Here is a 22,452-nt window from a genome sequence, read left to right on the forward strand (position 1 = left end):
CAAAACAAGGGGTCACAATCTAATGTTAGAGGGTAGCAGATTCAGAAGAAATGTGAGGAAGCATTTTTTTGTTTATAGAAAGGGTGGTGGATTCATGGAATAAACTTCCAAAAGAGGTGGTACACACAAAGACTATAAAGGAATTCAAAAATGCCTGGGACATGCATAAGGCACTCCTAAGAAAACAGTCACACGTAATATGGATAGATTTGATGGACCTTTTGGTTCTTTTCTACTGTCACGTTCTAGATAGAATGATGCATTCAAAGCAAGGTTTATCCTAAGAATAAAATGCAAATGTATTGTTTAATTATATTACTAGTTTAAATACTTAAAAAATAAAATGTAAAGTTTTAATGACCATTAATAAGCAAGGGATGCTGCCGTGTTGTAACCTAGGTTTCCATCTCTGCTAAAGTCAATTAGAGACAGTTATAAACTATAGTGCTCACCCAATGGCTGTGCGCATTATAGCAATGTTAAAAGGACCATTACATAAGTAGAATTACGTAATTAATAAGTGCATAACAAAAAGACAATGCAATAACAATTACTCATGTGCCGGCCCCCTGTATCCAGACATCTGAAAATCAGAACTTTTCTCCACTTTCTGCGATGGGATTTTTTTTAATGAAAAATGTTCTGCAGGTTATTTTTAAATAAAATTACATTTTAAATTAGGCAGTTACACTAAAGCACCAGTTCAATATCACGTGTTGATTAACTAAAGAATAAAGCACTTTTTAAAAAGTTTTATAATACAGTGCATCAGTTAAAAATTGCATTGTAAATTAGCTAAAAGAAAATAAATTGTTACTTTTTTAAAATGTCTCATGAAAAAAACCCTGAGAGCCAGTCAACAATAAATGCACTGCTGCTTTACAGTGCTGCTCCATATCTGACCTCCCTTCAAACAGTACTTTGTTAAGGAAAACGTACTCACTGCAGCCAGAGCACAGTGTTGTTTGAAGAGTAAAGCCTGATTTAAAGCAGCACTGCAAAGAGCCAACAGTTCATTCATGTGTACCTTTCTTTCTGCAGACATGCTGCATTTTCTGCGATGACATCTCAGATCACAGCATGTTCTGCCTTGGGGCACACTGTCATTGTTTACACATGCCCAGTAGTAGCTGGTGCCTCTGAAAGAGTGCATAGAAAAAAAACTGTACAAAATTTGATAGTGGAAGTAGACTAGAAAGTCTCTTAAAGGGCCACTGTAAGTAAATATTTTCTATGCCTGTTACTAACTAACTACCCCAAATACGCTTTTTATCAATAGCATTTCATTAACATATCTCTACCGTATATCAGAAATCTTGTCTGCAAATGTAATTGTTTTCCAAACCCACTCCGTGGGTATCCTTTGCTCTGTACCAATCCGTTTACAATACCTAGGTTTCAAAATGGCGCTTTAAACACAAAGTTATTGGTTTAAGTATTTTGAACACACAGTGCTGAAAATAGTGGGCAGGATAACGTGACATCATCGGCAAATAAAAGATATAACTTTTAGAACGTTATGAAACTTCGTTTTGGAGAAAATATAGGTCAGTAGGTTTTAATTAATGTTTATTAACTTTAATATGTTAGTTGTTTAGCTTAAAAATTATAACAGAAAGTAATCCTTTAAGACTGCATGCTCTATCTGAATCATGAAAGTTTAAAGGGACATGAAACCCCAAAATGTTCTTTCATGATTCAGATAGAGAATACAATTTTAAACAACTTTCTAATTTACTTCTATTATCGAATTTGTTTCATTCTCTTGGTATCATTTGTTGAAGGAGCAGCAATGAACTAATGGTTTCTAACTGAACACATGGCTGAGCCAATCCCAATCGGTATATAAATGCAGCCACCAATCAACAGCTAGAACCTAGGTTCTCTGCTGCTCCTGAATTTGCCTAGATAAACCTTTCAGCAAAGGATAACAAGAGAAGGAAACAAATTAAATAAAAGAAGTCAATTGGCAAGTTGTTTGAAATTGTATTCTCTATCTGAATCATGAAATCATTTTTTGGGGTTTCATGTCCCTTTAATTTTAGTTTAGTGTCCCTTTAAGTCTGTATTCTGCACATCCACTTACAATGAGAAGTGGAAGAGCACAGTTTTCAGAGTTAAATCACAGTAAAATGGGACAAAATAAATAATGAAAATATATTTTTTTACTAAACATATACAATGTCCCTTTAATGCAGTAGTCCCAAAACACCTGTTGACAGAAATAACTTTATTTAAAGTGCAGTTAAAGTAAGCAGACAACTCTGCAGCTCTGCATACGACTCCTTTATTCACAAATGATGTCACACAGCACAGAAACACACCGAAAAACTGAAAAACCTGTATTTATGCACAGTGTAAAGAAATGCACCCGTAAACGTACTTTACTATTATATACTATTGTATCAACGCTTGTGTATAATGGTGCTGTTTAAAAGGCCAATGAAAAAGCTGCAGATCACAAAACAAGAGTGCAGAATTCTAAGTACAGTATTAAAATACAGCAAATGTAATAATCCCAAGACATAAACTGACATTAAAACCTCACACAGTATGAGGTGGTAAAATAAGGGCTCAACTGAAAAATCCCAGTACCGTCCCACAGTGATGAGCCTCGTCCCACCACGCTCTATGGATTAAGTACATGGATGACAGAGTCTCTGGGGCCTTTTTATGAAAGGCCTGTCGGACATGATCCAACATTGCGGATCATGTCCGACAGACCTCGCTGAATGCTCTCCGCATTCAGAATTGCACCAGCAGCTCTTTTGAACTGCTGGTGTAACGCCGCCCCCCGGCAGATTCCGCTAGCAGGGGGGTGTCAATCAACCCGATCGGGTTGAATTGCGGCGACGACAGGTTATGGAGCAGCAGTCTTTAGACCGCTGCTTCATAACTGGTGTTTCTGGCGGGCTTCAAGCTCCATACGAGCTTGATAGATATGCCCCTCTGTATCATAAAAACTCTGTTGTCAATAGGTCTCTACTCACCATCTTATGTTTATATACACAGACACACCATGCGTTCCCAATGCTGGCTGCCGTGCAGTACAACACAAGGACAATAATAGTGGGCGTGGCCTAATGCATTTCATGTGGAAACTCCCAATTGTGTCAAGAGTCTGAGCTACTGAGTTTTGTCTGCTAATTTTAACCATATTTTAAATAAACAAATAGCGCCAAGGGAGTTGTATTACAAACATAATCTGTTCTAAAAGAACAGAAATGAGTTTAGTAGCTTAACTGCATTTGTTAGTACCACAATGCAAGGTTTTAACTCTCTAAAGTCAGCTCACCTCCATGAATTTTAAAGTCCTTGACAGGTACAGAACTAGCTACATTGCCAATATGTGACAGCATTTCATCTGGGATTCCAGTTGGGGGGCAGGTCATACTTTTTGGCTCTCCGTCCAAAGTGAAAAAGCCTGAAACAAAATTAAACATGAGAAAATCATAGAGCTTTTTATTTTTATGCTGTACATCACATTGCGGGCTTTGCAAATAATATTATACAAGAAAGTAAAGTCTTTATCATCAATGACACAATTACATACAACTTTACACATGTTAGACACTATCAGTAAATACTTCAAAACCTACGTTTTTAAACAAATAGCTACACAAATAAATATTGTGATAAATAATATAATGTAAAAAAAAAAAAAGGTCTTGGCTGCTATTTATCAGAGGACCACTGTGAGCCAATGTCACAGCATTTTGCCTAATCCAAAAACATCTGAAGGAATAACAAAAATTAATGCAAAGAAGGAAAAACTACAAAGCATGGCATGGAAAAGTGATAAAAAGAGGGTCTAACGCATTTCATACCGTGTGGCAATTAAAGGGTGTACAATTAACTAACACCTCTTTTGCTTTTTATACTTCATAGTATTTGCTTAGTTTGCAATAAAGTTTTTTAAATAATAAAATAAAAAATCTTTCTGTGCAAGACCTTCTTCATTCTATATTTACTTTGTATATATCTGCTTTTAAAGGAACACTAATTATATACACGCAAATCATGTGCCAGCAAATAAGCACCGAACTGTAAAATGTCTGCAAACAAAGGCAATGTTTAAAAAAGGTTTACTCTGTCAGTTCCTTAGCAAATATTTTTGAGGTTTTGCAAATCAAGAGAAATTCAGGGATACAACCTTTGAAAAGCCTGGTGAAATTCATTTTTCTGCTCTCCTTTGTTTGGACCAGATAGGGTGTGACGTAAATGAAAAAAAACGGATAGAGGATGTGGGAGGCGCCACAGGCAGTCTGCTCAATACAAATTAATTTGAAATTCAACAAAAAATATAATTGAGACTAGGTTGTTATAATTCCAAAAAAATGTTCCCAATACTTCTAGCTTTTATAACGATAATTTATTTGTACACTCAAAAATAAATAATATATACTAATTCCAATAAAAATTAAAATTAGAGACACTGGTGTCACAATATTGGTATTCTTAACCTTAATCTAAAAGAAATTATATAAAATATTAGGACATTAGCAGCTAATACATTTTAAAAAAATTATGATAATGATGATCAGTATAAGTTACTATCACTCACAATTATTCTGTGAAACTTCTATTGCACATATAATGTTAGTTTGTGACAATAGTTTTGTATTCAGTATAAATTCTGACAATATATATATGAAAATAAATTCTCCATGGAGACACAATGTTCCTTATATATGTTCACATATGAAATTCTAAGAAGTGTGGTGAATATTACGGTCTTACAAGGAATGTCTGCATTAGACTTGTATCCACTTGTTATCTCAAATCTGAGGCTTGTCCCAATGGTCCAATGGGATTTCAAAATAAATCTCAAAGTGAATTTCAAAGTAAATTAGATAGTACCTTTTTCCGGTTACCAAACGGTTACTCCATTAGCCATAGATTGAATAGTACCTGTAGAATTTTAGGGTAACTCAGTCTCTGCACTTAGACCGATAGGATCCTTCGGTTGCTTCTAGCGCCGTTTGTCAGCGGTTCATGATTGGGCTAAAACGGACAACTGAATTCACCCGGGATTTCCTTCTCCACCAATCTGCTTCTTGGTTGTCAAGTTTAGCATGCGCACTTATTTAAAATTGATTCTGGTTTTGTTCACTCCTATCGCTCCTTCTGTACACTTAAGTTGTTTCTCCGTGTACTTAAGCAGTCTCTTTAACGCTGGTGTTGCGGTTATGGGAGTGTTATGGGGGCTGATAATATTCCGACACCTTCAAAAGAACTTTAAACTCGGTCCACTGTTTACTAGAGCTCAAGACAGGATATCAACGCGTATCGGCTCCCACAGAGCCTTTGTCAAGATAGTTTGTCTCCTCTGTTCCTCCTCTATTTAAGGCTAACTCGTTAACCCCTTATTTGTCAAATGCAAATTCCAGTGAATAAAGCATTCATTCTTATTCAAGATTTCTTTTACAGGTTATGTCAGATTTGTCACCACTTAATAAAGTGCCTTACTTTGAGAGATCAGATATTTTATATCAAATCACATATCTCATTTCTAATCATTTTGTCAGAAAAATACAGTTTTGACCTATTATTATCTAATAACAGTTAATTTAAGAAGATAAGTGAACTTTTTAACACACATTATAATCAACCCTTGAGCAAAAAAATATATAATAAATATAAAATATAATACAATTATCAGAAAAATGTTATACTGTATATATATTTTTCAATATTTTTTAATATTTTTGTTGGAAGTTATAGTAACCAACTTGCTGGAAATTCCTCCATACATCTATATATTGCAGGCAAAATGTATTCAATATTTCCTATTCATTCCATACTACTTTATCAAAAAAGATGGTTCAGATCTAGCTCACTGTTAAGACCTACAGGGAATAAAGTCCCAAAGTGATATATCAATTCAGCTTCTTGGCGTAGGAGTTTTTTCTCCATGTTCCCCCTTCTTCCATCTTGTATTACTTTTTTAATGCCCCAAAATTTAATTCTATCAACATTACCATGATGAACTTCATAGAAGTGTTTGTAAAGTGCAGTGTCCAGTCTATTATGTTCTATACTCAGGATGTGTTCTCTAATGCGGTCCTTAAGTTTCCTGCTCCTTTGACCTAAGTACATTCACATTTCATGAGATATATCACATTTATATCTGTACATCAAATTATCCCATTCATTTTAAAGTCTTTTCCTGTTTTTTGTGATCTAATACTTTTTATTTTATTGCTAAATTTACATGATTTACAAAAATGACAAGGAAAGAAGTCTTCTATTTCATTTCCCTCAAGATCTTTAGTTCCTTTATTAAGCATTGATATGTTTTTCTTTTTATATTCACTCGGTGCAAGTACGTTTTTAAAATGTTGTGCTTTTTTGTAAATTAATCTTGGATTTTTGTCCCAGATTAGGCCCTAACAAAGGATCTTTTAGCAGAAGATGCCAATGTTTATTCACCACTCTTTTGAAAAGTTTATGTTGAGAGGAATAGGTGGTTATTAGTGGTATATTCAGATGATTCTTATTTTCATTTTCCATTTTTTTCTTTTTAAGTAGCGTTTTTCTATCTATAACTTTAATATCCCCTGCTGGTTTTTCTATTTTATTCCCGTTGTAACCTATCTGTTTAAATCTGTTAATTAAAATCTTTAATTGCTCTTCATATTTTTCTATGTTGGTGCAATTTTTTCTTATCCTGAGTAGTTGCCCCTTGGGTATGTTTCTCTTCCAGGTTTCAAGGTGGCAACTCTTTGAGTCAACATAATTATTGGAATCAACCTTCTTAAAAAAAGTCCTTGTTCTGATTTGTTAATTTATTATTTCTAATTCAATGTCCAAAAAGCTAATTTTACTATAGCTGGATTCATGTGTAAAACTAAGACCGAACTCATTGTCAGTTAGATCTTCTATAAATAAATTCAACAGTTCCATATCCCCCTTCCAAATAAAAAACAAAACATCAATAAAACTCCTATAGAGCACAAGGTTTGCACCCCACAGGGATTTTGCCAACAAAAGAAAGTAGGAATTCCCTCATTACTGCAAATAAAGAAAGACCAAGAGAGGACTATTTGAATACTATGAGAGGAAGGACAGATAGATTTGTATAGAATAAGAGAGAAAACTGGAATACTAACAAATGTAATCAGAGATATCCTAATTATTGGGAACAAAATTATGACAAAAAAATTGGACCAAAGAAATTTTAAAACCATTTAGTAATTATGAATTGTATAGAAATAACAGAGATCAATACAGTGATAATAGAGACTATTATAGAAGGAATTTCAGAGAATGTACCAGCAACAGACGATGGAATCAGAGAGACTCAGAATAATAGGGGTGGTATAATGGGAATAACAATTATGAAAAATACCCAATGAGACATAATAATAGAGAAGAAAGGAGACAGACAAACTGGAGAGTACCAACATATAATAGATACGAGGAATTAGAAAAGATTGTTTCCTAACGACACATATACACGTATGCCAGCGTCATGTCTTTTTCGCTAACAAACATGCTGTCTTTTAGGAAAGATTGTCTTTAACAGAACATACACATATTTGCTAGTTTTTTAGCTGAGAATGGATTATACAGGACTTTAAGGCTTTTTATTATTATTGTTTAAAACAATGCAGATTAAAAAAGAAAACATTTTGTATTGACGAATTAACTAAGGTTACTATTGGAGCTCCATAATTATGACAACTTCCGTTTTGTTTCACACATATGTATTTAATGATGTCCAATTCAATGAATTTTATTCAGTTTCTACTGCCTGAGGAAACGACCAGATCTTTGGGTCGAGAAACGCATTGCAGAGATACGAGAAATAAAGTTTCTTTTTATATTTGAAACTTTGGACGTTGTCTTTATATCCTTTTCAAAGGAAACACCCTTACACCTGATTCACCAATTGGTAATTCCTGGAATACAGCTGGGACCCACTCAGAGGATTTGCAGTCGATACCGGACAAAGGTTTCTTGGAGCTACTGCTGACCGGCAAACCGGACCAGTGTACTAGCCACTGTAGAGTGCTAGCCTGTCTGTTGGGACCGGTCACAAGTACGGTGCAATTTAATCTGGTAAGGCTCTCTATTTCATTAATCTAGCGGTGTTACCCAGACCGATTCACACTATGAGGCGCCCTCTTTCTCTTTTCTGATCACTTAGATTATCCCACACACCGGGAACCAGAAGAGCGGCCTCCTGACAGAAAAAATCTATGAGACAAGATCCTGTTTATTATTTTTTTGCCATTTTGGGTGATATACACTTTTTACTATTCTGATTTATGGTTGAATTTCCTATCCGACTTTCTGACTAACACCCATTAATCACGTAACCATCACCGGTACTGATTATCCGGAGCGCGTCCCCTCAGTTCCCTCATTGGGAATTGTTTTTGTTATTACTATGGTGATAACAAACAAAAAAACATTAAGGTGCATGTGACAGTATTAAAAAGACATTAAAGGGACAGTCAACACCAGAATTGTTGTTGTTTAAAAAGATAGATAGATAATCCCTTTATTACCCATTCCCCAGTTTTGCATAACCAACACTGTTATAATAATACACGTTTTACCTCTGTGATTAGCTTGTATCTAAGCCTCTGCAAACTGCCCCCTTATTTCAGTTCTTTTGACAGACTTGCATATTAGCCAATCAGTGCTCACTCCTCTGTAATTTCACGTGCATGAGCTCAATGTTATCTATATAACACAAATTAACTAACACCCTCTAGTGGTCAAAATGCATTCAGATTAGAGGTGGTCTTCAATGTCTAAGAAATTAGCATATGAGCCTACCTAGGTTTAGCTTTCAACTAAGAATACAAATAGAACATAGCAAAATTGGTGAAAAAAGTAAATTGGAAAGTTGTTTAAAATGACATACCCTATTTGAATCATGAACGTTTATTTTGAACTTGACTGTCCCTTTAAGAGACGATACACTACATAGAAGACATTCTATTTCTAAACTAGATATTTCTTGAAATTTATAATATCGGTTATAAACGGTTATAAACTACCGTGTAGAAAAAAATCATTTAAATTTTTGTTTTTAAAATCAGGTAATAAAATGTACAACTTAAAACAAAATCTAAGATCTGCTTCCTAAGCTAATATAATAAGTAGAATAAGCTCACAATAACGATGGGTCAGTCACTGTTTGCTACTATGAATGCAAATTAGTAATGTAACAAAAACCAGTATATTTTGCCATGCAGCGTGAATATTATATATCTCAATTGTGATGAAGTTTAGAAAAAAAGGAAATTTATGCTTACCTGATAAATTGATTTCTTCTACGATACAACAAGTCCACGGATTCATCCTTACTTGTGGGATATTATCCTCCTGCTAACAGGAAGTGGCAAAGAGCACCACAGCAGAGCTGTATATATAGCTCCTCCCTTCTCTCCACCCCCAGTCATTTGACCGAAGGCATAGGAAGAGAAAGGAAAAGCTAAAAGGTGCAGAGGTGACTGAAGTTTTGAAAAACAAAATAAATTCTGTCTTAAAAAGACAGGGCGGGCCGTGGACTCGTCGTATCGTAGATTAAATCAATTTATCAGGTAAGCATAAATTTCCTTTTCTTCTACAAGATACGACGAGTCCACGGATTCATCCTTACTTGTGGGATACAATACCAAAGCAACAGGACACGGATGAACGGGAGGGAACAAGACAGATACCTAAACGGAAGGCACCACTGCTTGAAGAACCTTTCTCCCAAAAATAGCCTCAGATGAAGCAAAAGTATCAAATTTATCAAATTTGGAAAAAGTATGAAGGGAGGACCAAGTCGCAGCCTTACAAATCTGTTCAACAGAATCATCGTTTTTGAAAGCTCTAGTGGAATGGGCCGTAATTTTTTCAGGAGGCTGCTGTCCAGCAGTCTCGTATGCCAGATGGATGATGCTTTTCAGCCAAAAAGAACGAGAGGTAGCCGTAGCTTTTTGACCCCTACGCTTTCCAGAATAAACAATGAATAGAGAAGATGTTTGACAGAAATCCTTGGTCGCTTGTAAGTAAAACTTCAACGCACGAACCACGTCCAAGTTATGCAACAGACGTTCCTTCTTAGAAGAAGGATTAAGACACAAGGAAGGAACAACAATTTCCTGATTAAAATTCTTATTAGAAACAACCTTAGGAAGAAATCCAGGTTTAGTACGCAAAACCACCTTATCAGAATGGAATATAAGATAAGGCGAATCACATTGCAACGCAGAAAGCTCAGAAACTCTTCGAGCCGAAGAGATAGCAACTAAAAACAAAACTTTCCAAGATAACAGTTTAATATCTATGGAATGCATGGGTTCAAACGGAACCCCTTGAAGAACATTGAGAACTAAATTCAAACTCCATGGCGGAGCAATAGGTTTAAACACAGGCTTGATTCTGATTAAAGCCTCACAAAAAGACTGAACATCTGGGACTTCCGCCAGACGCTTGTGTAGTAAAATTGACAAAGCAGAAATTTGTCCCTTTAAGGAACTAGCTGATAATCCCTTCTCCAATCCTTCATGGAGAAAGGACAAAATCCTAGGAATCTTAACCCTACTCCATGAGTAGCCCATGGATTCGCACCAACAAAGATATTTACGCCATATCTTATGGTAAATCTTTCTCATGACAGGCTTGCGAGCCTGAATCAAAGTATCAATGACCGATTCAGAGAATCCCCGCTTAGATAAAACTAAGTGTTCAATCTCCAAGCAGTCAGCTGCAGAGAATTTAGGTTTGGATGTTAGAACGGACCTTGAATGAGAAGGTCCTGTCTCAATGGCAGTTTCCACGGTGGCAGAGATGAGCATAAAAGTCCGGAGAATAAGGATATTACTAAAGGAATCTTCAATCTCAGTACCATTGCTCTAACAGATAAAGAAAATTCGGTTTTAAGTTATGGGCTCTCCTTCGCCCCCTCCAAAAGTCTCAACAAGTTTGACACATTCGTCAATGTGAAACAGTTAGTAAGGAAACTGACATTAAAACGACATTTCATGAAATCTCCCATTGAATACAACAGCAGACCTCTGGAAATGAGATCCAGCACTCAGCCTGTCCCAGACCCATACCAACATTCCGACCTCAGACCCAGGTCATCATTTTATCCCATTCAAAGTAAGGGCAGCGCTATAGAAGCATTTGATACCATAGTATGCAGTGATCTAAAGAACATCAGCCAAAATCAATTGAATAAACACCGACATAACCTTACGAAGAGCCAAATGCAAACGATAAGGTCATTAGAGAAGAACAAGAACTTGGTGATCAAACCCGCAGACAAAGGTGGCGGAATCGTAGTCCTGAATAAAGAGGACTACAGCACTGAATGCAGAAGGATTCTATCGGATAAGGAGACGTATGAGGTCTTGAGAAATAACCCTGTAGGAGGATATAAAGATGAACTAGAAGGCATATTAGGGGAAGCACATGACAATGGAATTCTCAACACCAAGGAATATAGGTATATTAACATCAAGCACCCTATTACCCCCGTCTTCTATTACCTCCCGAAAATACACAAGACACTCATCAACCCCCCGGGAAGACCAATAATATCAGGGATTGGGTCCCTATCCAGTAATTTGTCCGAGTATCTAGACAGGAATCTACAAAAATATGTGTTACAATTACCATCTTATATAAGAGATTCCACACAAGTATTAAACATCTTGGAGAACATAGAATGGATGGAAGATTATCTACTAGTGACCTGTGATGTCACCTCCCTGTACACTAGTATACCGCATGAAGGAGGCCGGGAGGCAGTAGAATACTTTCTAAGGAAAGATGACACAGTACCAGAACCTCAGAAGAAATTCATCTTGGAGGGAATAAACTACATATTGACGCACAATTATTTCAATCACGATGGAAAGTTTTACAGGAAGCTGTGCGGTACAGCTATGGGGACCAGGTTCGCGCCGAGCTACGCGAATCTATATATGGGCAGATGGGAGAACATCTTTTGGGAGTCCTGCCCAGCCGGCGCGGACCTGGTATCCTATCATAGGTACATAGACGACATACTTATGATATGGAAGGGCCCCAAGGAAGATCTGGAACATACCATCAGAGTCATGAATGATAACATCTGCAACCTAAGATTCACTCATGAGATCAGCAGCACTGAGATTACCTTTTTGGATTTGAAAATAACAGTAGAAGATGGGAAACTTAAGACCTTCACATACTTTAAACCTGTGGATTGTAACAATTACATCCACAGTGAAAGTTGCCACCACGCAAGATGGAAGGAGAACATACCCAAAGGACAGTTACTGAGACTCAAAAAGAACTGCTCAGACCCAAACCTATGGGAAACACAGGCAGAAGAACTAAAGTCAAGATTCTTGGAAAGAGGATATGGAGAAGAAAAACTAAATAAGGACATAGAAGAAGTGAGGAGACGAGACCGCCAAGAACTACTCCAATACAAGATCAAGGAAAATAGGATTGAAAATAATTCTAACTCAATAGATGTCGCTTTCATCACTCAGTATAGTGAGAATAGGCGAACTATAGAAAGAATTATTGAAAACCATTGGCATATACTCAAAAATGATGACATAATAGGATAAACTCTCATGGATAAACCAAGATTCATCTATAAGAAATCCAACAACTTAAAGACCATATTGTCTCCAAGTATTCCTCGTCTAGGAACAACAGAAGAGAGAGATGTATCAGGTAAACACATCCAAGGTTTTTTTCCATGCCCCAGTTGCAAGGCGTGCAAGAGAGGCTTGAAGATAAAACATTTCCTCTCCCATTATTCCACCAAGAAACACGCTATCAGAGATTTGATCAGATGCAGCAACAAGGGAGTTATCTACATAGTGCAGTGCAGCTGCGGTCTCCAGTATGTTGGCCAGACTTCTAGGTGCCTTAAAGACAGGATTCGGGAACATTTATTACAAATCGAACATGGCAGCACAGAAACTGCACTATACAGGCATTTTGCGCTTCATCATAAAGGCAACACGAAAGATCTCAGCTTCTATGGGATCCAAAAAGTGAAACCCAATTGGAGGGGAGGAGACTATGAGAAGCAACTCCTGATATCAGAGTCAAGATGGATCTTCGAGTTAGACTGCCTGTTCCCAAGAGGTCTAAACAACAAGGAGGACCTTTCCCACCTATTGAATCTGAAATAACTGCCATTTCCAATCCTTCGAATTCAAGGCCATTAGGAGAAGACACTATGATGGTCAGGACACTCTATCCAAACATCAAGTTAAGTGCACAATGTAGGTGCAACTGAGGACAAATATAACCCAAGAAATGACAGTGCCATCAACCTAAAGATAGCCTATGCACTCCAGTATATGCGTAACATTCATCACCGCATATGACTCATTACAGGAAGCATATCATACTAGTATATCATTTAGCCTCTTTTGAATAGTCCAAGAATGTAACAGTCTGAACGATAGAACTCCCTCTCGCACACTTCTGCAAAATGATTATAGAAGTTCTACTATTGATTATTTCAGCATCTTGTATATCGACACTCCACTTAGACTATCTGGTCTTCTTATTTCCCATATTCGAAACACGTCTATTTCACATATTTCTCATTTCCCATAATCGAAACACGTCCATTCCATTTCCTATGTATCCCAAGTGTAATTGGGATGACAGAACATAAGAAAGATCCCCCAACAATTTTTGACATTTAACTGAACACAGTTTTTAGAGATTACTTATACACACTACCCAAGTACATGAGCAATTTATCTACCCTAACATTAAACTTACACATCATAGAATAACCACTTTTATGATGGACACTAGGTATTTTACAAAACGTCTCTTATTGCAATTTAGGTTGCCGAAAATATTTGAACTCCAAAATCAATAAGTCCCTGAGTGAGGATATAGTAAAACAAAGACTTCCGGTTTCACACATCCTATACTTCCGGTTTGGTGTAAGACTCCGGAAACCGGAAGTAGAGAAACCAAAACTTCCGGTTTCAAGCTATTTGACTTCCGGTTTTGAATAATACACACAAACCGGAAACAGAGGACAAAAATAAACATCCGGTTTAGCGGAATATCCGGTAAGTCCCAGACAGACTCACTTGGTGGATAAGAGTTATAAGAGGCGTTTGGGTAAGATTATAAACAGATATCTTGCTGACAACTTTGGCCATAACAGATTAAATACGCATTGATGCGAAAGGTATTTCAATAATCAAGGACACATATCCGCCAGCAATTAGACACTTCCGGTGTAACTACTTCCGGTGTCATTGCGGTAATTTTTGGCGCAATTTGAAGTGAAATCCAATTGGCCATACATAGACATAAAAGACCCTGCTCACCTATTCTATACCATAAACTAGTCTTGAGAAAGGCCCAAGCTGTGGGCCGAAACGCGTTGACAATTATATGGTGAGCTATATTTCTTGATTTATATACACTTTTAACAGTATTATACTATGTTATGTTTCTTTACCCTTAGGTTTTGAGGACTTCCCAGCATTTTTATATTGCCATTTTTTTGGTTTTTTGTTACTGTTTTTATTGCCTTGGAACTGAGGCATTTGAACTGTCTTTCAATTGGAATATTAGGACCCATTGGAGGACAAGAGACATTTTATATGGACTTATTTTTTCATTTTTCAGGATATATAGTTTTCAGGATTGCTATAACGCCATCACTATTTGATATGTATTATCTTTGATCGTATCCTCAGCATTTGTTTATCATCCAAGTTTTATTATTTGTTCACTGCCCCTTACATTGTTTATTGATTATTAAGTGTGTATCTATTCTCATTTTTTTCACTACACATTTCTATGTTATGAGATTTGCTATGTAATTTGCTTTTTTCATTTTTTTTTGAGATCACATTACACATATAATTTTTGATACCACATTTTTTATGATACCATATTTTTCCACTAGATTGTATACACACTAGTTTATTTTGATCACATTTTTGATCGATTTTTGATTTTTCACTGCGCATCTTTTCACATATGTTTTTTGATTACATATGATATTTTGTTAAGTCTCATATCTATCTGCATGAGATTCTGTTCACATAGGATATTTTGCTGAGTCGTATTCCTATCTGTTTTAAATTGTATTCTCCAGATTTGTGGACACCATTCCACCAATCTATTTTAACTGTTCTATTTGCGTAATTTGTTTTACTAGCCTTCATATCACCATATGGAGTAGAGGGTAATACATTTTAACGACGTCCACCTTTTTTAACATACAACCTTGGGGACACTCTGCCTTTGGAGGGTTCAATCCCCTTGAACTTTACCCCACACACTTCAGATTTATCCAATACATTCCTATTTTTTAATTATTTTAAACTGTCTTAATACACTTTTATGTACCACGGATCCATGTCTATAAGATTTACATTGTGTCTGTAATAAATTGTATTATATATTTCATATCCTTTCCCTAGTTGTCTTACCATCACATAAGCTTCTAAATCCCATCATAGAACCAAGCCCCTACCAAAAGGGTTTTATTCGCTCTAGTGTGAATATATTTTTCACACACACACACCAGACCTTGACTTAACTGGCGCTCCTCTCTAAAACCTTTCTTACAACAGTATTTCCTCTGTGGGTAGTGGGGGCCCACCTTAGATAGGAGCTATAGGTCCTTTAAGCGCTGTGAGTGCAACACACTTTAGAGATGACATGTCCACTAGATCTGCATACCAAGTCCTGCGTGGCCACGCAGACGCTATTAGAATTACTGAAGCTCTCTCCTGTTTGATTCTTGCAATCAGACGAGGTAGGAGAGGAAATGGTGGAAACACATAAGCCAGGTTGAACGACCAAGGTACTGCTAGAGCATCTATCAGTACAGCTTGAGGATCCCTTGACCTGGACCCGTAACGTGGAAGTTTGGCATTCTGTCGAGATGCCATCAGATCCAATTCCGGTATGCCCCCGGATGAAAAATCTGACGACTTAGAAAATCCACTTCCCAGTTCTCTACTCCTGGGATATAGATTGCTGATAGATGGCAAGAGTGAGTCTCCGCCCATTGGATTATCTTGGATACCTCTATCATCGCTAGAGAACTCCTCGTTCCCCCTTGATGATTAATATATGCCACAGTCGTGATATTGTTCGACTGGAATCTTATGAATTTGGCCAAAGACAACTGAGGCCACGCCTGAAGCGCATTGAATATTGCCCTCAGTTCCAGAATATTGATTGGTAATTAAGACTCCACCAAACACCCTGAGCCTTCAGGGAATTCCAGACTGCACCCCAGCCCAAGAGGCTGGCATCCGTCGTCACTATTACCCATGATGGCCTCCGGAAGCACATTCCCTGGGACAGATGATCCTTTGACAACCACCAAAGAAGAGAGTCTCTGGTCTCTTGATCCAGATTTATCTGAGGAGATAAATTTGCATAATCCCCATTCCACTGTCTGAGCATGCACAGCTGCGGTGGCCTGAGATGAAAGCAAGCAAACGGAATGATGTCCATTGCCGCTACCATTAATCCAATGACCTCCATACACTGAGACACCGATGGCCGAGGAACGGACCGAAGAATTCGACAAGTATTTAGAATCTTTGATCTTCTGACCTCCATCAGAAATATTTTCATGTCTACCGAGTCTATCAGAGTTCCCAAGAATGGAACTCTTGTTTGTGGAACAAGTGAACTCTTTTTTATATTCACTTTCCAACCATGAGTTCTTAGAAAAGACAACACAATGTCCGTGTGAGATTTGGTCAGATGATAAGTTGAGGACTGGATCAGAATATCGTCCAGATAGGGCGCCACTGCTATACCCCGCGGTCTGAGAACCGCTAGAAGGGACCCTAGCACCTTTGTGAAGATTCTGGGAGCTGTGGCCAACCCGAAGGGAAGGGCCACGAACTGATAATGTTTGTCCAAAAAGGCAAACCTTAGAAACTGATGATGATCCTTGTGGATAGGAATGTGAAGATACGCATCCTTCAGATCCACGGTGGTCATATATTGACCCTCCTGGATCATTGGTAAAATTGTTCGTATAGTCTCCATCTTGAACGATGGGACTCTGAGAAATTTGTTTAGACTTTTGAGATCTAAAATCGGTCTGAAGGTTCCTTCTTTTTTGGGAACCACGAATAGATTTGAGTAAAACCCCTGTCCCTGTTCCAGTTTTGGAACTGGACAAATTACTCCCATTGTATAGAGGTCTCTTACACAGCGTAAGAATGCCTCTCTCTTTGTCTGGTCTACAGACAAACGTGAAAGGTGAAATCTCCCCTTTGGGAGAAAAATCTATGAATTCCAGCTGATACCCCCCTGGGTCACAATTTCCAATGCCCAGGGATCCTGAACATCCCTTGCCCAAGCCTGTGCAAAGAGAGAAAGTCTGCCCCCTACTAGATCCGGTCCCGGATCGGGGGCTGCCCCTTCATGCTGTCTTGGTAGCAGCCTCAGGCTTCTTGGCTTGTTTACCTTTATTCCTGGCCTGGTTAGGTCTCCAGACAGACTTGGATTGAGCAGAGTTCCCTTCCTGCTTAGTGGAGGAAGAGGAAGCAGAGGGTACTCCTTTGAAATTTCGAAAGGAACGAAAATTATTTTGTTTACCTCTCATCTTAAAAGACTTGTCCTGCGGTAGGGCGTGACCCTTACCTCCAGTAATGTCAGAGATGATTTCCTTCAGTTCAGGCCCGAATAGGGTCTTACCCTTGAAAGGAATCGCTAAAAGCTTAGATTTAGATGACACATCAGCAGATCACGATTTCAGCCATAACGTTCTGCGCGCCAGAATGGCAAAGCCTGCGTTTTTCACCGCTAATTTTGCAATTTGAAAAGCAGCATCTGTGATAAATGAATTGGCTAGCTTCAGAGCCTTTATTCTGTCTAAAATGTCCCCTAAAGGTATCTCTACCTTCAGGGACTCCTCTAGGGCGTCAAACCAGAAAGCCGCTGCAGTAGTTACTGGAACAATGCAGGCTGTAGGCTGTAAGAGAAAACCCTGGTGAACAAATAACTTCTTTAGAAGGCCCTCTAATTTTTTATCCATAGGGTCTTTAAAAGCACAACTGTCCTCAATAGGTATAGTTGTACGCTTAGCTAGAGTAGATATAGCTCCCTCCACCTTAGAGACCAATTGCCAGGAGTCCCATATGGTGTCTGATATAGGAAACATTTTCTTAAAGTTAGGAGGGGGAGAAAACGGTATACCTGGTCTATCCCATTCTTTTTTTTAACAATTTACAAAAATCTCTTAGGAACCGGAAAAACATCAGTGTACGTAGGTACTTCTAGATATTTGTCCATCTTACACAATTTTTCTGGGGGAATTGTGATAGGGTCACAATCATCCAGAATCGCCAAAACCTCCCTGAGCAACAGACGGAGGTGTTCAAGTTTAAATTTAAAGGATGTGACGTCCGAATCTGTCTGAGGCAATACATTTCCAGATTCTGAAAGTTCTCCCTCAGACAGCAAATCCCTGACCCCCAAATCAGAGCACTGTGAGGGTACATCGGAAATGGCCAATAAGGCATCAGAGGGTTCAGTATTCACATTAATACCTGGCCTACTGCGTTTTCCCTGCAAAACTGGCAGTTTAGATAATACCTCTGTAAGGGTAGTTGACATAACTGCAGCCATATCTTGCAGAGTAAAAGAATTAGACGCACTAGAAGTACTTGGCGTCTCTTGCGTGGGCGTTAAAGGTTGTGACACTTGGGGAGAATTAGATGGCATATCCTGATTCTCTTCAGACTGAGAATCATCCTTAGACACACTTTCATTAGCTAAAATATGTTCTTTACAGTGTAAGGCCCTTTCAGTACAAGAAGGACACAATGTAAGAGGGGGTTCCACAATGGCTTGTAAACACATAGAGCATTGACTTTCCTCAATGTCAGACATGTTGAACAGGCTAGTAATAACCACAGAGTCGTTAAACACTTTATTTATGATGTAAAACAAATTTTTTGAAAAACAAGTACTGCGCCTTTAAGAAATAAAAAGTGCACAATTTTTCCAAATCTGCTTAAAAATGTTCACAAACGTTAAATTTTAAGGTAATCCTGTCCTATATTGCAGTCGGATATTGCACCACAAACAAGGGGTAAAATAACCCTCTAAACTAGCAAATTAACCCCAAAAACGTTAATGTACAAAATTTGACAAACCCCTGCAGAGCTGTGGCGCCTACCTGCCCCCAGGGATCTGAGAAATGCTTCAAAATCACTCCGGTACACAAATATTCAGTTTGGGCCCAACCGGAGCTTAAAACTGCTGTCTGTTTGACAAAGTAACTGCACAACTGAGGCGCGAAAATTAGGCCCCGCCCATCATATACGATGAAAACTCAGCTTCAACAACCGCATGTAAAGCGGTTTATAACTAGCCATGTGGATAGGCATCCATAAAAAGTATGATACTAGCCATGTGGACCCCCAGCACAAAGTATAACAACCAGCCATATAACCTTTTTTCTGTTAATAAAAAACCGTTTGGCTGCCCCAGTGTCTTAACCATGCTGCCATAATATCTAATGCTGCATTAAGCCCTAATAAAAAATAATACACAGGATTTCAGTAAATCCTTGCTATTCTCTATAGGATTACTGCTTACCCCTTACCTCTTTGGGAACTATGTCAGCCAGTTCTGATATATCACAGTCTCCTCAGAAATAAATGACTGAACATACCTCAATGCTGCTTGTAGCATGAAAAACGTTCCCCACCTGAAGATTTCACTTGTACTCCTCAGCAACTCTGTGGGAACCGACATGGATCTTAGTTACATCTGCTAAGATCATAAACCTCAAGGCAGAAATCTTCTTCCATATGCTGCCTGAGGAAAATAGTACTCACTGGTACCATTAAAAATAAAAAAACTTCTTGATTGAAGAAACTAAAAACTATCATTTTAACACCTCTTTCACTTTATCTCTTCCTATTACTAGCATAGGCAAAGAGAATGACTGGGGGTGGAGAGAAGGGAGGAGCTATATATATACAGCTCTGTTGTGGTGCTCTTTGCCACTTCCTGTTAGCAGGAGGATAATATCCCACAAGTAAGGATGAATCAGTGGACTCGTATCTTGTAGAAGAAAAGTGCAATAATTTGGCAGATAGAACCTTATTAAAGTGTTTATGCCTGAAATGTAACACCCATCTTAACAAACATTTGCCTGCAATATTTGAATAATCTTACCTGGCCATGGAGAATCTAGCCAGTGCTTTATATTTAGGATTTTCTTGTCTTTTGACTGTGTATAAGCTTCATCACAGATTTTGTCATATTTTGCAATCTCTTCCTATGAACACAAAACAGGTTGTTAATATTTGTTTGAGAGCAGCTGTTTTTCTTTTTTTTTTTATATATCTCTTTTTATTGTGGAGAACAATTGCGTTACAACAAGATAAACCATAGTGGTATCATAACAATACAAAATATACTTTCCATTGGTACATCACATTCAGAAGTAAAGTTAATTCAGCATTCAATCTATTTTGAATTCCATAAGAATACAAAATATATTTTCTGCTAAAACAAACCATTTCAATAAGCAAAAAGAAAATGCTAAAAATTTTTATCTGTTTGGAATATCATAACAATAACTCAAATTTTTCTCTTATTTCGTACTTCCGCAATGGTCTATTTTTCCTTACAGTGTAATAAAATATAAATAACTTAACGGGGGAGGAAGAAAAAAAGGGGAAAGCTGGGGAAAACCATCTCTCCTAGCCCACCTCTCTGTAGTTCAAAACCCACATTGGAGGAAATACCTCTAGCAGAACCGGGTCAGCAAAACTCTTAGAGCTCAAAAATGGTGAAATAATATATTTTTTGAACCATAAAAACCATATTTTTGACTTAATTACTGGAAGCCAGCTATATATAAATTTGGAAATTTTCTTTTCTGTGGCTAGCTGTTTGTGAAAAGATTCAAATATTATATGTGATTGGATTTCTCTAAGAAAAGTAACAAATGAAGGAGCTGTATGAGCCAGCCAGTTCTTAGTTATCAAATGTCTAGCTGTCAATATAATAATCTTAAGGGAATATTGATACTACAAGCCTAAATCCTCACTTATCCTTAAAAAAATTATCTCCTCTATTGTAAGTTGAATAGATAATTTGAACAATTGATTAAACCAGTACTGAATTGAGATATTTTAGGGCAAGACCAAAATATATGTAGTATATTAGTTTTGGGGCAACGACATCGATTGCATACAAAGAGCTGGATAGGAAAGAAACGAGACATCTAAAGTAGCGATAAATAATAATTATTGATAAGTTTAACATGTGATTCTTTCCAACTCATAGGGATAACACATTTATCTAGAGAGGCAAAACTCTTCTTAATCGTATCCACATTAACCCATGGCAATACATCTGACCAAATATTACACAGCTTATCAAGTAAAGGAAAACTTTTTTAGGCCAACATAAGATCATACGTCAGGGATATTGAGGTATTACCTGTTGTATATTTATTAATACAAGTATTAATCTCTGCCCAGTTGCTGATTAGCTCAGTTCTGCGTAGATAGAAAGTGACGGAGCTGAAAATAGGCCAATAAATTATTCCTACATAAGCCAAATTGTTGAGAGAACATCTTGCGGTAGTATTTCCATATTCTCTGAAAGTACTTGAGACACATATTTAAGACCCTTCTCTTCCCAAGATCTAAAGGTTTTGTGAAGATTTCCTGGGATACATTCAGGGTTTCCAACTATCGGCAGAAATTTCAAGAAATATGGTACAACTTCCAGTATGGTACAAAACTTTTGCCAGGCTAAAATAACATTTTTAATTGTAATCAGCGATTTGATTATGGAGGAAATATTTTCCATAGAGCAATGTAGGCTCACCTTTAATGAAAAAGGTTGGATAAGAAAGCTTTCCAAATCAATAGTGGTAAAATTATTGGAATCTGAAATCCAATCAAGCGCAATTTTACCTAAAGTAGCAAAATTATAAAGTCTAAGATTAGGTAGGGCCAGTCCTGCTGCGTTGCGTTTTTGCATTAATCTATTTAACGAGATACAGACTTTCTTTCTTCCTCATATAAACCTAGATAAACAAGTCTGAAATTGTTATATATCTACATTTGTGAGTAGGTGTGGTACATTTTGAAGTGGATATAAAATATGTGGAAAAATTATTGTTTTAATTAGATTAATTCAAGCTGTAATGGATAGTGGGAACATGGCCCATAATTCAAGAACCCTTTTAGTGTTCTGAAATAACGGTTAAAAATTTAAATTATACAATTTTTGAGGGTTTTTATGAAGTATAATACCCAAGTACCTAAAAGATTCAAATGTCTTAAAAGGATGATGCGGATAGCTTGCCCTTGATTCACTTTTTTTCATAATTGATTTTATAACCTGAGAAAGAGAGCAGCTGTTTTTCTATTAGAAATAACTTTTTGACATCTGAATTGTGGAATGACTTTCTGGGGTTCCATAGGCAGTCTGGGTGTG

The 22,452-nt window shown here is 37.3% G+C and overlaps 1 protein-coding gene across 1 annotated transcript in view; it reads right to left on the reverse strand.

The window, feature by feature from the left end:
• The window catches only part of OGDHL (oxoglutarate dehydrogenase L), a 253,936-nt gene that overhangs the window by 55,551 nt on the left and 175,933 nt on the right, over positions 1-22,452 (reverse strand). The window contains exons 13-14 of the mRNA XM_053692073.1: positions 20,170-20,272; positions 3,296-3,424 (exon numbers count right to left, since the gene is read on the reverse strand). Of these exons, the coding sequence (XP_053548048.1) occupies positions 3,296-3,424; positions 20,170-20,272 (232 nt within the window). The remainder of the gene's footprint in view (positions 1-3,295; positions 3,425-20,169; positions 20,273-22,452) is intronic.

The sequence above is a fragment of the Bombina bombina genome, chromosome 9, assembly GCF_027579735.1.
Source record: "Bombina bombina isolate aBomBom1 chromosome 9, aBomBom1.pri, whole genome shotgun sequence".
Taxonomy (NCBI): Eukaryota; Metazoa; Chordata; class Amphibia; order Anura; family Bombinatoridae; genus Bombina; species Bombina bombina.